Source organism: Pantherophis guttatus, chromosome 3, assembly GCF_059756535.1.
Source record: "Pantherophis guttatus breed Tessera chromosome 3, ASM5975653v1, whole genome shotgun sequence".
Lineage (NCBI taxonomy): Eukaryota > Metazoa > Chordata > Lepidosauria > Squamata > Colubridae > Pantherophis > Pantherophis guttatus.
Window position 1 is genome coordinate 211,552,978 of NC_142065.1, and position 17,793 is coordinate 211,570,770.

At 43.6% G+C, this 17,793-nt stretch overlaps 1 protein-coding gene across 3 annotated transcripts in view; it reads right to left on the bottom strand.

Moving 5' to 3' along the window:
• The window catches only part of TSNARE1 (t-SNARE domain containing 1), a 298,959-nt gene that overhangs the window by 179,632 nt on the left and 101,534 nt on the right, over positions 1-17,793 (bottom strand). For all 3 annotated transcript variants that reach the window (XM_060681797.2, XM_060681796.2, XM_087890951.1), the window contains 2 exons: positions 6,888-6,965; positions 5,407-5,476 (listed from right to left, as the gene is read on the bottom strand). In XM_060681797.2, coding sequence (XP_060537780.1) covers positions 5,407-5,476; positions 6,888-6,965 — 148 coding nt within the window. The remainder of the gene's footprint in view (positions 1-5,406; positions 5,477-6,887; positions 6,966-17,793) is intronic.

Sequence of the window (17,793 nt, forward strand, 5' to 3'; positions counted from 1 at the left end):
TTACCTGTATGTGTTTTCTGGATTATTTCTGCAACAAACTCTGACAGATTGTCTATCAGTACTCCTAGGTCCCTTTTACAATTAATAATGTTGAACCAGGTACCACCTATTCTATACCTTTGCATTTGGTGTTCCTTGCCGAGGGGCAAAACCTCATTTTTCTCACCACTGGAAACTGCATCTTGTGACAAATTTCCAGAAGAAAAGGAAGTTGCTTCATTCAAATGTTGCTCCAATAACTTTGCAAGGTTTTTCTTGGTTCACCAAAGACAGGTCAGAGCTGATCCTTTGGGCGCAGAGTCAGAAATGCTAAGCTTATTCTTTTCTCCCAAATATGCCAGATTAAGCAACTCATTACTCGGGCAGACGAGACAAGTTAAGTAACCGTTCAGCCTGATGTTCGAATGAAACGCTTAGAGAATGTGACGCTATCTCTAGAAATGTGCTTTCGAGGTTGACATAAAGCTCCAGGATTTTGCCAACCCTCTGATAGGCCCTCAGTGAGGATTTCACTGGTTCTCAACTCCTTTGGATTAAGGAATCAGCCCTTTCAATATATATATATTGAAAGTTTCCAAGAAAATGCTGGAAAGTAAAGGTTTTGAGGGAGGAAGAGAGAGGAAGGAAGGAAGGAAGGAAGGAAGGAAGGAAGGAAGGAAGGAAGGAAGGAAGGAAGAAAAAAAAAGAGAGAGAGAGAGAGAGGTGGGGGAGGAAGGGAAGGAAGGAAATAAGGAGGAGGGAGAGAAATGGAAAGAAAGGGTGGGAGGAAGGAAATGGAAATGGGGAGGAGAGAAGGACGCAAGGAAGGAAAGAAGGAAATATGGAGGGGAGAGAATGGAAGAAAGGGTGGGAGGAAAGAAATAGCAGGGAGGGAGAGGGGGAAGGAAGGAAAGAAGGAAGGAAGGAAGGAGGGAGGGAGGGAGGGAAGGAAGGAAGAAGGAAGGAAGGAAGGAAGGAAGGAAGGAAGGAAGGAAGGAAGGAGAAAATGGAAGAAAGGGTAGGAGGAAGGAAACGGAAGGGAGGGAGGGAAGGAAGGAGAAAATGGAAGAAAGGGTGGGAGGAAGGAAATGGAAGGGAGGGAGGGAAGGAGGGAAGGGGCTCATTAGTGCTAGAACGGAGTGGGGTTTGCCCTCTGTTTATATACCAACTGCTTGCCCTGTCACTGCTGGTATGGTGGTTGTTTTCTCCATAGACATAACGTTTCCTTCTTGATTTTTACCTAACCCACCATGCAAAGAGCCTTGGTAGTACAGTGGTCTAAAGCACCCTGTTATTAAGACCAGCTGCCTGCAATTACTGCTGGTTCGAATCTTGCCAGGCTCAAGGTTGACTCAGCCTTCCATCCTTTCTAAGGTAGGTAAATTGAGGACCCAGTTTGTGGGGGCAATAAGCTGACTTTGTATAAATATACAAAAGGATGAAGGCTGTTGCTTAGCGCATTGTAAACCGCCCTGAGTCTCCGGGGAAGGGCGGCATATAAATCAAATTTTAAAAAAAATGATCTTGGGGGAACAGCAGGTAAAATCAGCAAAGTTTGGCTCCCATGCCCAGCCTTGGTCTCAACCTTCCCCATTAGAGAATCCGTTTTCTAAATGATTTAGAATTTATATCTCTGTTTTTTTCAGACTCGTCGCCAATCAAGGAGACTGTCAGATTGGCTGAGCACTTTGTCTCTAGAGAAACCTAATCCAAACTGCATTGATCTTAAACCAAGAAGGTATTTCTTTCAAGGGTTTAACATATTAATTTACTCCCAGCATCGTTTCCAAAACACCGATGGGACTCAAATTCATAAAACGTGGACAAGCAGATTAAAAAGTACAAGGAAGATTTATTATTAAAATCTTAGCCCCCCCCCCCATTAAAAATGCTAATACCGAAAGACGCATACATGTACATTCACTGGGCACTGCAGGGATTAAAAAAATGGCAGTTTTCTCTTAAGCCCTTTAAAATCCCTTAATCAAAAATGTGAAAGGCCTCATACGGCTTATTTATGTATTTTCTTTGCTTTATTCCATTGCTATCTTGCTTCAATCCATGATGCTTTCTTAAACTTCAGTGATTTAGAGGGAAAATATATTACCTTTATACCTAGTCATTCAAGTTTTAGAAATAATCCTCCTCCTCCTCCTCATTTTCCCCCGTTCCTCCTCTTCCTCCCTGCAAACCCAACTCCCTTCTAGCACTGATTATGTTACCTAGTTGGGTAATAGAAACGTCTTCAAGAAAACAACTAAGCTCACAGAAGACCAAACACCCCACAGTCCTCCTCGCATTTCCAGCAGGTAACTCTAACACTGAAGATTTTAAAACCAAGAAAGCTTGATCACAATTCTCATTATTAATTATTACATGGCATCCACTTTAGACAAGATCATATATAAAAGAATCCAACTAGACCTCAAAGATACTCTTTGAAATCCCAAATAATGGAGTTTGCTGTTTGTCTTTACCCTATTCTGTTGTTATAAACCATCAAACAAAAATAATACCAGCCTTCATAACGTTGGTTTTCTTTTTCTTTTTTAATTTGATTTATATGCCGCCCTTCTCCGGAGACTCAGGGCGGCTTACAATGCGTTAAGCAATAGCCTTCATCCTTTTTGTATATTTATACAAAGTCAGCTTATTGCCCCCACAAACTGGGTCCTCAATTTACCTACCTTAGAAAGGATGGAAGGCTGAGTCAACCTTGAGCCTGGCGAGATTCGAACCTGCAGTAATTGCAGGCAGCTGGTCTTAATAACAGGGTGCTTTAGACCACTGTACTACCAAGGTTAATGAGTTTGGTCTATCCTGAAAAGCTAGTAGTAAGCTATCTCAACTAATCTGTGTTTTTTGAAGCTATCAAGAGCCATCATGTGAAGAATCGAGTGGACCCAGTGTCAACTCGCAAAGCATCCCTGGCCTGCTCTTGAGTTGCCATAGACCAAGGGGGATGGGAAACCGGCAAAATGGCACAGCAGCCAAAGACAGATGCACATCCCACGCTTATCTCTCTCAAGGCTGTATCCCAGGGTTACCTACAGCAGCCGAGGGGAGTGATCTCTACAACCCACGAAATTGCTCTGTTGGTGAATGTGACTGATGACACACCCTGAGGGGACGGGGAAAACAGGGTCATAATTGAAATGTAAATTACGTAGGGTCAGAGCTGGCTTCACTTGGGAACGTGCCGACATGAAGCTCCTAATAAATAACTGGATTTCTTTTGAAGCTTGGCTCGAGGCTCATGATTTAATTAGGGCATCCATCAGAACCCTGACACCCAGCTTAACCACGATTCTGGAAGTCCCGTCTCCGTTACAACTGGAGCCTGGAGAAAACAAAGTCTCTTAGATATTCTGGTCTCACTTCTTTGAGGGGCTTCAAAGAACAATGATGGTTACAAGGTGCCACCAAAGCCAATCCAGATTCCAATCAAAATTCTGGATGGTGAGCGTGGTAGTCCTCGGTTTTATGACTACAATTAAGCCCAACTTTTCTTTCGTTAAACGAGACGGTTCTTAAGCTAACTTTGCCCCACTTTACGACCATGCTCGCCACCATTGTTAAGTGAATCACTTCAGATGTTAAGTTATGAACACGGTTTATTAAGCGAGTCTGGCTGCTCCATTGACTTTGCTTGTCAGAAAATTGCAAAAGGGGATTGCGTGACCCTGGGACATTGCAACCGTCATAAGTATGAGTCCGTTGTCGAGCCTCTGAACTTTGGATCAAGTGGCCATGGGAAAGCTGCAACGGTCGCTAAGTGTGAAAAATGGTCATAAGTCACTTTTTTTCCAATGGCTGTTGCATCTCTGCACTGTTGTAAGTTGAGAGCTACTTGTAACGTCAAAGATTTATATAGGGTCATTAAGATAAAATGAGGTATTTGTAGTTTTACATCCAGTCCTCTTCCTAATAGACCAACTTTGTCATTTGGATTTCAGATTAATGGAGTTGGAAGGAACCTTCTAGGTCATCTAGTCCAACCCCCCACCGAAGCAGAAGACCCTACACCATCTCTGACAAATGGCAGTCCAGTCTCTTCTTGAAAGTCTCAAGTGATGAAGCTCCCACAACTTCTGGATGCAACTTCTGTTCCATGGGTTGATTGTTCTCACTGTCAGAAAGTTCCTCCTCATTTCTAGGTTGAATCTCTCCTTGGTCAGTTTCCATCCATTATTCCTTGTCTGGCCTTCGGGAGCTTTGGAAAATAGCTTGACCCCCTTCCTCCTCTCTGTGGCAGCCCCTCAAATATTGGAAGACGGCTATCATGTCTCCCCTGGTCCTTCTCTTCACTAGACTGGCCAGGCCCAGTTCCTGCAACCGTTCATCGTATGTTTTAGCCTCCAGTCCCCTAATCATCTTGGTTGCTCTTCTCTGCACTTTTTCTAGACATCTTTTTTATAGTGTGGTGACCAAAACTGGATGCAGTAGTCTAGGTGTGGTCTTACTAAGGCTTTATAAAGTGGTATTAGTACCTCACTTGACCTTGATTGTATCCCTCTGTTAATGCAATTTAGGATTGCATTGGCTTTTTTGGCTGCCACTGCCCACTGTTGGCTCATATTTAATTGGTTGTCCACTAAGACTCCAAGATCCCTCTCACAGTCACTGCTATTAAGCCTGGTTTCCCCCAGTTTATATGTGCACTTTTGGTTTTTCTTGTCTAAGTGTAAGACTTGACTTTTCTCTACATTGAATTTCATTTTGTTAGATAGGGCCCAGGGTTCAAGTCTGTCAAGATCCATCTGGATTTTGAGCCTATCATCTAGGGCAGAGATGGCTAACCTTTTTGCCATCGCGTTCCAGGAGCGAGGGGGGTTGCGTACATGTGTGCCCACACCCATAATTCTATGCGCCCTGCCCCTGTGCATGTGTGTGTGACCCCACCCCACGCGACCCCCATTCCTGGCACGCGATGGCAAGGTAGGCCCATTTTTTGCTCTCCCGAGCCACCAGAGTCTTTCTAGGAGTCTGGGGAGGGCAAAAACAGCCTTTCCCACCACCTCGGAGGTCCTCCGGAGGCCAGAAACAGCCTTTTGCCAACTTCCGGTCCCACCTGAGCTCGCGTGGCCACAGATATGGCTACACGTGCCACCTGTGGCACGCGTACCATAGGTTCACCATCATAGATCTAGGGTGTCAGTGAAATTCTCCACAACTTTAGTGAAATTCTCCACAACCTGAAAGCTCAGAGTAAGGAACAATCCAAAAATCCAACAATCCATCGTTAAAAATAACTCCTCCTACGAGAGAAAGAACTACACAGACACACGCAACACGTTTCATTTAAAAATGACATCCCAGCATCGTCTCAAGGGACAAAATTCTGTGCCTCGGAGCTTCTCCTGCGTTGGAAATTTAACCGCAACGTCACACCACATAAACCAATCTGGAGGTTGCAAAGAGACTCACAGGCCGTCGCGCAGTTCCGGTGTGTCATTTTCTGTCCCCAGAGATTTGAGACTTCTTTCCAGAGATGTCACTGAAAAAAAAATAAAGACAAATTTTTATGAAAATGCATTGGCCGGAAAGCAAAGCCAACATTCGGACCTGAAACAAGATTGGAGCTCCAGTTCAGAACTGCAATTGGAGCAATAACAACACAACTTGACTATTGTTTAACAGGGAATTCTCATTTTTTTAAAAGTCCAAATCCAAACTTTAGTCAGACAGAATTACCATATTTTTCGGAGTATAAGAAGCACATTAGAAAGTCTCTGGAGCCTGGGGAGGGCAAAAAGCAAGCCTACCGGGCCCACCATGCCATTGTGTGCCAAAAGCAGGGAGAGCGTGAGGGGGATCACACGTGCATGCCCTCCCGCGCACCCTCCCCCTACACACTTTTGGCACGCAATGGCAAAAAGGTTAGCCATCACTGTTCTATAGCATTTCAAACAATTGGCTGTCCAATCTCTTCTTAAAAGCCTCCAATGTTGGAGCACTCACAACTTCTAGAGGCAAGGAGTTCCACTGGCTAATTTTTCTCAGAGTCAGCAAATTTCTCCTTAGTTCTAAGTTGCTTCTCTCCCTGATTACTTTCCACCCATTGCTTCTTGTCCTGCCTTCAGGTGCTTTGGAGAATAGCTTGGCTCTCTCTTCTTTGGGGCAACCCCTTAAATATATACCTTCTTGGAACTTACAATACAGTCAATTTTCAGCAATTCCAAGAAGATTTCACACCCATTTGCACTCTTCAGGTGACCCCGAAGGCACAGATAAAACTCCAAGTCGCCTCAACGACTCTCAGAAAGAGTGCAAACGGCCAGCTGTCTGCAAAGGGATATAAATCCTTCTATTTTCCACCATTTGGTCAGAACTGAGGAAGCTTCTTGGATGAGGAGCGAAACATCTTCAAGGAAAAAAAGCAAAAACAAAGTCCCGTTGCCTTTTGAAGAAGCACCAATTGGAACAACTCCAAAATGAGCCCCGATACTTTCTAGACGCCCCCCCCCCACTCCCGGAAGCGAGGAAGGAGGTAAAAATCGCCACTCGATATAGGCATAACTTCACCTTCCTTCCCCTCTTCCTTCTTTGCCTACCCAGATTTAATTTGCAAATCAGTATGATAATTATGCAACACCTTGAAGGACAAATCTGGATTGTTCGTTTCCAAAGCTGTGGTGCCACAGACGATATCACAAAAACACAACACCATTGTTCCATGTCAAAAGCGCGTCTGTACATCTTCAGCAGGCCATACGGCAAACTATTTTTACTCCTTGTTAAAGAATAATAATAATAATAATAATAAAGATGGTATATATTTCTTTGCGTGGAAAATTATTTCTTCTGTTTCTCTCCTCCCCACTCCCTTCAGTTTTTTTTTTTTTTTTAAATATTTGCACACAAAAGATGCAGGGAATTAACCTTCCAAGATGTTTTGACATACGAACCGTTGGCATTAATTCGGAAAACGCTGGTGGAAGTACTTTGAAAAATATCTTGAATTTCGTTCGGATCAATCTGGGTGGCTAGAAAAGAGAAGAAACAGAGAGAGAGAGAGAGAGAAAAAATGTTGTTAGATCAGATCACAGACTGCACACCAAGTCCAACGTAAACATTAATGGCGTGTATAATTCCCTAAGACAATTAATCCTCAACCTACAATCACAATTGAGCCCAAAATTTCTGTTGTTAAGCGAGACAATCGTTAAGTGAGTTTTGCCCCATTTCATGAACATTCTTTTTTTTTTATTGAAAAGTTTTAAAATATTTTACAAACAAATTTCCCCCCTTCCCCCCCCTTCCCCTCTCCCTTCCCCCCCCCACGACTTCCCAGAGCAAAATACAGGGTATTGCATTTAACAAACATAATCTAAGCAAACTAACTATAAATTCTTAACTTCCCCTTACTCTTTAACTCCGCCATAGATATTAAGATATCAAAATAGAAGGGGAAAAAAAAGAAAGAAATCATCTGAATATTTCATTCATAAGCTATTTGCAACTTTTTAGTCCCATATTTGTTTTGTATATAGTCAATCCATCTTCTCCATTAATCCTCAACCTACGATCACAATTGAGCCCAAAATTTCTGCTGTTAAGCAAGACAATCGTTAAGTGAGTTTTGCCCCATTTCATGAGCATTCTTGCCACCGTTGTTAAGTTGTTCAGTTAGTACCATGTTTGCGACACTTTGCTAGTCAGGTCGTAAAAGGGAATCGCGTGACCCCAGGACACCGCAATCGTCATAAGTACATGCCAGTTGCCAAGCATTTTGAATTTTGATCCCATGACCATGGGGATCCTGCCACGATCGTTTTGGGTGAACTTTGTAATTTTGAATGATCACTAAACAAACTGTTGTAAGTCAAGGACTATCTATATTCTCCTGTATGTTTATGTAAAAGAGCCTCGGTGGTGCAGCGGACTAAAGTGCTGTTAAGTGCCAGCACTTAGCTGCCAGCTGCCTGCAATTAGTGAAAGTTCGAATCTCACCAGGCTCAAGGTTGACTCAGCCTTCCATCCTTTCGAGGTAGGTAAATTGAGGACCCGGATTGTGGGGGCAATAAGCCAACTTTGCATAGAACAACACTGCTTGGGGGGGGGGGGCGAAAGCCCTAATAAGCAGGTTTTATACAAAAAAGTATGCAGGCTATTGTTATAATGCATTGTAAGCCGCCCTGACTCTACGGAGAAGGGCGGCATATAAATTGGACTAATAAATAAATAAACAAATAAACAAACAAACAAACAAACAAATAAATAAATAAATAAATAAATAAATAACAGTAGAATAGAATAGAATAACAGAATAGAATAACAGAGTTGGAAGGGACCTTGGAGGTCTTCTAGTCCAACCCCCTGCCCAGGCAGGAAACCCTACACCACTTCAGACAAATGGTTATCCAACATCTTCTTAAAAATTTCCAGTGTTGGAGAATTCACAACTTCTGCAGGCAAGTTGTTCCACTTATTAATTGTTCTAACTGCCAGGAAATTTCTCCTTAGTTCTAAATTGCTTCTCTCCTTGACTAGTTTCCACCCATTGCTTCTTGTCCTGCCCTCAGGGGCTTTGGAGAACAGATTGACTGCTTCTTCTTTGTGGCAGCCCCTGAGATATCAGAACACTGCTATCATGCCTTCCCTAGTCCTTCTTTTCATTAAACTAGACATGCCCAGTTCCTGCAACCGTTCTTCATATGTTTTAGCCTCCAGTCCCCTAATCCTCTTTGTTGCTCTTCTCTGCACTCTTTGTAGAGTCTCAACATACATCGTGGCGACCAAAACTGAATGCAATATTCCAAGTGTGGCCTTACCAAGGCATTACAAAGTGGTCTTAACACTTTACGTGATCTTGATTCTATCCCTCTGTTTATGCAGCCTAGAACTGTGTTGACTTTTTTGGCAGCTGCTGCACACGGCTGGCTCCTATTTAAATGGTTGTCCACTAGGACTCCAAGATCCCTCTCACAGTTACTACTATTGAGCGATAGTAATGAACCCTGCTGCATCAGTTTACCTGTGTGTGCTTCTGGATTTGAAGGTAAAAATACAGATTGGGCGAGGCCTGGCTCAAAAACAGTCACTGTGAGAGGGACCTTGGAGTCCTAGCGGACGATCACTTAAACATGAGCCAACGGTGTGTGGCAGCAACCAAAAAAGCTAATACAATCCTGGGTTTGTGGAAACAGAGGCATAGAATCAAAATCACGTGAAGTATTAGTACCGCTTTATAAAGCCCTAGTAAGGCCACACCTGGAATCCTGAAACCAGTTTTGGTCCCCACGTTACAAAAAAGATGTTGAGAGTTTGGAAAAAGTTCAGAGAAGAGCAACTAAGACGATCAAAGGCCTGGAGATTAAAACATAGGAAGGACGGCTGCAGGATTTTGGGTCTGGCTACTCTAAAGGAAAGAAGAATTGGGAGTGACACGACAGCAGTACGTGTTTTTATTTTAGTTTTTATTTTTATTTCTCATAAACACATTTACACCTACAGTCATTAAACAACAAGAGAGAGGGGAAGGAGTAGAGAGAGAGGAAGGGAGAGGAGAGGAGAGTGAGAGAAAGAAGAAAGGGAAAAGGAGAGGAAGAAAAGGGAGGGGAAAGAAGAGTAGAATAGAAGGCTAGAAGGGGGAAAATAATAATAATAATAATAATAATAATAATAATAATAATAATAATAATAATAATAATAATAATAATAATATTGCCGGACTTGAACATTTTGACTCTACAAAAAACCACCTTACTCGGAACAGCTTACATCCTACGACGATACCTTAACAGTTCCTAGGTCCTTGGTTAGGACTCGAGCTGCTGAGCTATTAACCAGCTTCAAAGGCTGTGAATCTCACTAAAGATTAAATAATAATAATAATAATAATAATAATAATAATAATAACAACAACAACAACAACAACAACAATAATAATAATAATAATAATAATAATAATAATAATAATAATAATTTTATTTATATACCACCCATTCTCCCAAAGGACTCAGGGCGGTGTACAGCCAGAATTAAAATACAAATATACAAATATACAAAATCTAGTTAACATTAATTAAAATCATTAAATAGTTTGAAGAAGAGAGGAGTGGGGGAAGAGAAGGGGAAGTAGGAAAGAGAAAGAGAGGAAGAACAAAGAAAGTAGGAGGAGAAAGAGGAAGGAAGAGAAGGGGAGGAGAAGAAGAAAGGTTGTGATAAGGGTAAATGGTAAAAGAGCAGCCCCGAAAGAGTAAAAAGCAGTAGTCCAATATTTGAGGCGCTTACACAGAGAAGAGGGGGTCAGATTGTTCTCCAAAGCACCAGAAGGCAAGATAAGAAACAACAGATGGAAACTAATCAAGAAGAGAAGCAACCTGGAATTGAGGAGAAACTTCCTAGCAGTGAGGACAATTAACCAGTGGAACAGCTTGCCACTAGAACTTGTGAGTGCTTCATCACTGGTGGTTTTTAAGAAGAGACTGGACAGCCACTTGCCTGAAATAGTATAGGTTCTCCTGGTGAGCAGAGAGCTGGACCTCCACGGTCCTTTCCAGATCTATTCTATTCTATTCTATTCTATTCTATTCTATTCTATTCTATTCTATTCTATTCTATTCTATTCTATTCTATTCTATTCTATTCTATTCTATTCTAATTCCTAATACCTTCAACTTTCCAAAACTTCTTTCTGCGTCCCCTCCAAGGGTAATTTTTTTTTCGGCTGAAGGACAAACCGTCAAAAAAAAACTATTTTCACCTTTCCAGGGCACGAAGTTTATCCGTGATTTATGATTGCAAAATCAGCAAAAATAGAAAAGCGTGTTCCAGCTTGCAATCAAGGTTTTAATCAAACCTCGCCTGACATTATGTATTTTTTTTTTAATTAACTTGTTTTCGTTTGCCTTTTGTTTCCTTATTTAGACGGCTCATTAATAAACAGCGGAGCTGGAAAGAACAAAGCAACTGTCCCTAATTCTCAACCATTTCGTTTCTGTCCTGCTCATATTTTACAATTTAGAATGGAACCGGGCAGGAAATGGGTATTTTATGGACCCCCTAATATATGATTATAGAGCAGCATTTTTTTTTTTTTTATCAAGCCAACTTGAGTCTAAGAATATGGAAATATCGAGAATTGAGAGGAAATAAGAGAATTTATAGTGTTGGAAAAGAAAGAAAGGAAGTTAGATAAATTAAATAGAATGATTTAACTAAATGAAAAGTTTTCCACAACTTTTTCGGGGCCAGGATATGAAAGAAAAGCCTTTCAGGTGAGCATTAAAATACAAAGAGATTTGTCCAACTGTTCAGTTTAACCAATTTTTTTTTTAAAAAAAAAGTGAAATACTTTAACATTCTTCCTACAAAGTTTCAAACTGGTAATTTGTCAATGACTTTGAAGTTTTCCTGAGGTTCATGTTTGAAGATGGATAACCATTTGTCTGAAGTGGTGTAGGGTTTCCTGTTGGACTAGAAGACCTCCAAGGTCCCTTCCAGCTCTATTCTATTCTATTCTATTCTATTCTATTCTATTCTATTCTATTCTATTCTATTCTATTCTATTCTATTCTATTCTATTCTGCCTGCAATTACTGCGAGTTCAAATCTCACCAGACTCAAGGTTGACTCAGCCTTCCATCCTTCCGAGGTAGGTAAAATGAGGACCCGGTTTGTGGGGGCAATAAGCTGACTTTGTATAAAAAAGAACACCGCTTGGGGGGGGGCGTAAGCCCTACTAAGCAGGTATATACAAAAGTAGGAAGGCTATTGCTTAAAAGCATTGTAAGCCGCCCTGAGTCTCCGGAGAAGGGCGGCATATAAATCAAACTAATAAATAAATAAATAAATAAATAAATAAATAAATAAATAAATAAATAAATAAATAATCTACTCTACTCTACTCTACTCTACTCTACTCTACTCTACTCTACTCTATGTTCTACCATGTAGCATGAGGAACATCTGGGCATCCTTACAAATTCTCCATACTTCTTGATATTTAGAGATACCTTTTAGAGATACCTCTAAAAAATGCTTCAACTATCCTCCTCCAAATTCCAAAAATTCCTTGACATTTGGCTTCAAAAGAAACTTTGCGATCGCTTTTAGGACCGCTTCATTATTTCTGAAATGATCTTTTTTGACATTTTAGAAGAGACTGGTGGTGTCCAACGGGGGCTATTTTTTTTTCAAGAGGCAACTAGACTTTCCTGTTTTTCTTTGAAGATGTTTCGCTTCTCATCCAAGAAGCTTCTTCAGTTCTGGCCGGATGGTGGAGAACGGAAGGACTGATACTCCTTGCTGACAGCTGGTCATTTGCATCCTTTTAGAGAGAGTCATTGAGGCCACTTGGAGGCTTATCTACGTCCTGAGGGTCACCTGAGTAGTGCAAATGGAGCCTTCTTGGAATTATTGAAAAGACTGTGCCATAGACTGGAGATAGATGTCATATTCCTCTCCCTCTGTTGAAGGGGGGCTGTTGTTTTTCACTACTCAGGTGACCCTGAGGACACAGATAAACTTCCAAGTGGCCTCAATGACACTTTAAAAAGGATGCAAATGACCAGTTGTCTGCAAGGAGTATCAATCCTTCCATTCCCCACCATCCTGTCAGAGCTGAAGAAGCTTCTTGGATGAGAAGTGAAACGTCTTCGAAGAAAAACAAAGTAAGTCCAGTTGCCTCTTGAAAAAAAGGACCTTTGGAACAACCATGATCTGGATGACTGGGAATCTCCATCATCAGTGCTAGAATAGAGTGGGGTTTGTAGGGAGGAGGAGGAGGAGGAGGAGGAGGAGGAGGAGGAGGAGGAGGGGGAGGAGGAGGAGAAAAAGAAGGAGAAGGAGAAGGAGAAGGAGAAGGAAGGTGGAGGAGGAGGAGGAGAAGGAGGAAGAGAAGGAGAAGGAGAAGGAGAGGGAGAGGGAGAAGGAGAAGGAGAAGGAGAGGGAGAAGGAAGGTGGTGGAGGAGGAGGAGGAGGAGGAGGAGGAGGAGGAGGAGGAGGAGGAGGAGGAGAAGGAGAAGGAGGAGGAGGAGGAGGAGGAGGAGGAGGAGGAGAAGGAGAAGGAGAGGGAGAGGGAGAAGGAAGGTGTAGGAGGAGGAGGAGGAGGAGGAGAAGGAGAAAAAGGAGGAGAAGGAGGAGGAGAAGGAGGAGGAGAAGGAGAAGGAGAAGGAGAACTGTCGGGTCCTTGGTGTTCTGTGAACTTGGTTATTTTCATTAACCCAAACTAAGTAACAATTATGATGGGTACTGAATTTCTGCAAGAAAACCACCAAGCTCAGAGAACACCAAGGACCCCTGATATTCAGGGTGACCAAGGATGAAATGGCTCTCACATTGTCTACGGAGGTTTTCAGTCATCCAGGTCATGGTTGCCCCAAAGGTGCTTTCAAAAAATGCAACTGGACTTAAAAAAAAGAAATGTTGAAGACATGTCACTTCTCATCCAAGAAGCTTCTTCAGTTCTAACCACCAGTTAGTTAGAACTGAAGGAGCTTCTTGGATGAGAAGTGACATGTCGTCATAAAAAAATCAAGAAAGCCCAATTGCCTTTTGATACTACCTTTGGCTCTCACATCTCCCCTCCCCGCAGGGGTGAAATCCAGCAGGTTCTGACAGGTTCTGGAGAACTGGTAGCGGAAATTTTGAGTAGTTCGGAGAACCAGCAAATACCACCTCTGTCTGGCCCCAGAGTGGGGTGGGAATGAAGATTTTGCAGTATCCTTCCCCGAGGAGTGGGGAGGGAATGGGGATTTTGCAGCATCGTTCCCCCCAGGAGTGGGGAGGGAATGGGGATTGTGCAGTATCTTTCCCCTGGAGTGGGGAGGGAATGGGGATTGTGCAGTATCTTTCCCCTGGAGTGGGGTGGGAATGGAGATTTTGCAGTATCTTCCCCCAGGAGTGGGGAGGGAATGGGGATTGTGTAGTATCTTTCCCATGGAGTGGGGTGGGAATGGAGATTTTGCAGTATCTTTCCCCTGCCATGCCCACCAAGCCACGCCCACCAAGCCACACCACGCCCACCAAGCCACGCCCACAGAACCGTAGTAAAAAAATTTGGATTTCACCACTGCCCTCCCCCCAACTTTTAAAATATTTTGTGTGTATCTTTGTCTGTCCAAACATATTACTACCTACCCATTTACCTTAAATATTCCTTAAAGGCCTTCTTGGTGAACATATTCCAAAAACCGTCTTCCCGTAAAATACAGTACCAGCCAATTTATAAAAAAAAAACCCTTAGAATTTATGCAAGTTCAATTTAATAAGGCAGTTAAAATGAAATCCAATTTTAAATACCTCACAGCCAGGAAACATGCATTAAAAAACTTGGAAGTTAACCCCGTGCACTTTGGAAGAAAAAAAAAATTAAAGAAAAAAACCCAAAGATTTATGCTCAACATAAAATGTTTTGAACAACGTGCATTTTGGAAGAATTCAATGTCGCTTTATATTGTGGCCCGCCAGCAGCCAACAGAGCTGGCAGCAAATTCAGACAATGAGGAGGTTGGGGAGGAATGTGGCCCAGTCCTGGAGTCTGGGGAGGGCTCAGACGAGGGCTCTGCATCAGAGGCAGAGAGGGGGCCAAGGCCATCTGGTAGTTATTTGCTGCCTCCGGAGTGTCCGGAGTCTGACATCAGTGAGGAAGAAGAACAGTGTTAGCCTGTTCCCAGTGTGCGCATGCACAGAGCTGCCAGAAGACAAGAACAATTAAGAAAACAGGGTCGACTTGGGAGTAAGGCTTGGAGATGATTGGCCCCTCCCATAAGACATAAAAGAGAAGCGAACGGGATGTGAGCTTTTGCAGAAGCAATTGGTTCACCTGGTCGGTTCAAGCTTTGGAAAAGTTTTGTTTGACTCTGTGCTAAGTTTGGCCTTGCCCTGCATTTGGCAATTAGTTCTCTGGCACCATTCCAAGGGAGATAAGTTGGGTGTTTGTAAACACTCCCCTGAAAGACTGTTTGAGAAGCCTTTCAGACTGGGAATGACAATAATTCACAGCTGTTTGAATTAAACAGGTTTGCCGCGACTAAGATTGTGCTGTATATTTTCTAAGGAAACCTAGGTCACAACCCTTTATTCGGCTTTTACCCCGATTTGGTAGAAATTGCCTTCTGATCAGAGAAAATGTCAGCCAGGGATTAACACATTCGGACGATTTAGTTCACAACCTTTTGTTTCGTTGGGAAGTTTCAGGAGAAGAGCTGCAAACTAATCCCAGCTCTGCGTTATAAGCGGTTTCTAATTTACATCTCCATCCCAGACCACCCCAACGATGCCCTTGAAGTGATGTCCCGGTGCCTGGAGGCCCGTGCGGATCTGGATGGGGAGGAACAGGCTCAGGCTCAACCCATCCAGGACCGAGTGGCTGTGGTTTCTGACGTCCCGATATAATCAGTTGACGCCATCTCTGACTATTGGGGGTGAATCATTGGCCCCCACGGAGAGGGCGCACAACTTGGGCGTCCTCCTGGATTCACGGCTGTCTTTAGAAGAGCACTTGACGGCCGTGACCGGGAGGATTTTCCATCAGGTCCGCCTGATTCACCTGTTGCTTCCCTTTCTGGATCGGGACTCGTTACGCACGGTCACTCATGCCCTCGTCACCTCCCGCCTGGACTATTGTAATGCTCTCTACATGGGGCTCCCCTTGAGGAGCACCTGGAGGCTCCAACTGGCGCAGAGTGTGGCCGCGCGGGTGGTAATGGGAGCGACGTGGCGCTCCCGTGTAACACCTCTCCTGCGCGAGCTGCACTGGCTCCCGGTGGTCTTCCGGGTGTGCTTCAAGGTTTTGGTTACCACCTTTAGAGTGCTCCATGGCTTAGGACCTGGTTATTTACGGGACCGCCTACTATCACAAGCAGCCTCCCACCGGCTGGTACGCTCTCATAGAGAGGGGCTCCTCCGGGTGCCGTCAGCCAAGCAGTGTCAACTGGCGGCCCCCAGGGGGAGGGCCTTCTCTGTGGGGGCACCCACTATCTGGAACAAGCGCCCCCCGGAGATACGGAGGATCCCGGATCTGCGCACTTTCCGCCGTGCTCTTAAGACTCTCCTATTCCAGCAAGCCAGCCTGGCTTAATTTTCTCCCCTTTCTTTTAAATTTTTAAACTGAAATTTTAATTTGTTTTAAATTATTGGGATTTTTAATTGTCTTGGGCTAAATTATTTAATTTGGTTTTAAATTGTTTCTAACTTTTGTATTTATGTATTTTATTCTGTGCCTGTTCACCGCCCTGAGACCTTCGGGAGCAGGGCGGTATATAAATTTAATAAAACTAAAACTAAACTAAACTAATTTAGGGAAGCAGTTTTGCTCGGCTGGCTTTACAAATGAAGAAGTACCCAAGGTTTTTTTTTTAATCAATACGAGGGAACGTCAAAGTGGAGCAGGGAGGGGAGGGGAGGGGTGGATGGGGGAGGAGATGGAGGATGTGAGGAAAATGTCTCGTCCTGAACCTCCATTCGATGGGGCTTGTCGGGGATCCCATGATTCAAGTCGTTATTTGCACGGGGAAAGGATTCCGAGGGAAAGATTCAAACGATCCAATTTTTTTTTTCTTTTCAATCAAGGAAACTCGGTTTAGTGGAAAATACCAGTTTCTGGGGGCCTTTAGTGCTCCCTAAGCGTAGTTTCCTTACAGATGTTTCATTACCAAAGTAAGGAATATCACAGCACTGATGACGTTGCCTAGTTGGGTAATGAAATGTCTGCAAGAAAATAAGCAAACTCAGAGAGTACCAAGGACATCAACAGTCCTCCTCCTCTTCCCCCACCCTCTCTGCTTTCCCCTCCACACCCTCCCCTCTCTTCTTCTCTCCTTTCTACCTTCCCTTCTCCTCCCCTCTCCCTTCCTTGTCCCTCTCCTCTCAGTCTCTCCTCTACTTTCTACCTTTCCCTCTCCGATATCCCCTCCTCCCTTCCCTGCCTCTCCTCTCCCTTCTTCCCCTTTCCTCTCTCCCTTCCTCTCCTTCATCCTCTCTCCTCTCCTCTCCTTTCTTCTCCTCTTTCTTCTTCTCCTTCCCTTCCCTGTTCCTCTCTTCTCTCCCCTATTCTTCTCCTCCTCTCCTCTCTCCTCCTTTCCTCTCTCTTCCTCTCCTTCATCCTCTCTTCCTTCCCCTCTCCTCTTCTCTCCCCTCCTCTCTTCCCCTCTTCTCCTCTCCTCTCCTCCTCTCCTTCCCTTTCTTCCCTCCTCTCCTCTTTCCCTTTCCTTTCTCCCTTCCTCTCCTTCATCCTCTCTCCTCTCCTTTCTTCTCCTCTTTCTTCTTCTCCTTCCCTTCCCTGTTCCTCTCTTCTCTCCCCTTCTCTCCTCTATTCTTCTCTCCTCCTCTCCTCTCTCCCCTCCTCTCTTCTCCTTTCCTCTCTCTCTTCCTCTCCTTCATCCTCTCTTCCTTCCCCTCTCCTCTTCTCTCCTCTCCTCCTTCCCTTTCTTCCCTCCTCTCTCCTCTTTCCCTTTCCTCTCTCCCTTCCTCTCCTTCCTCTCCTTCCCCTCTCTCTCCCCTCCTCTCCTCTTCCCTTCTCTCCTCTCTTCTCCTCTCTTCTTCTTCTCTCTCTCTCTCCCCTCCCCTCTTCTCTTCTCCCCTCCCCTCCTCTATTCTCCTCTCCTTTCTACTTTCCCCTCTCCTCTCCTCTCTTCATTAAGCCAGACAATCACACAAACTCCTTGTTTAACAGCCATCATGTCTTCACAGTTGTGACACGAGGACTACATTTTTTTTCCATATTTTTTTTTTTATTATCAACATATAAAAAAAATTAACATACATAACTACATAACTACATAACTACAGGACTATATTCTTATCACGCGACCACGGGAATGCTACAACAGTCGTAAGCGCAAAAAAACAGTCATAAGCCACTAAAAT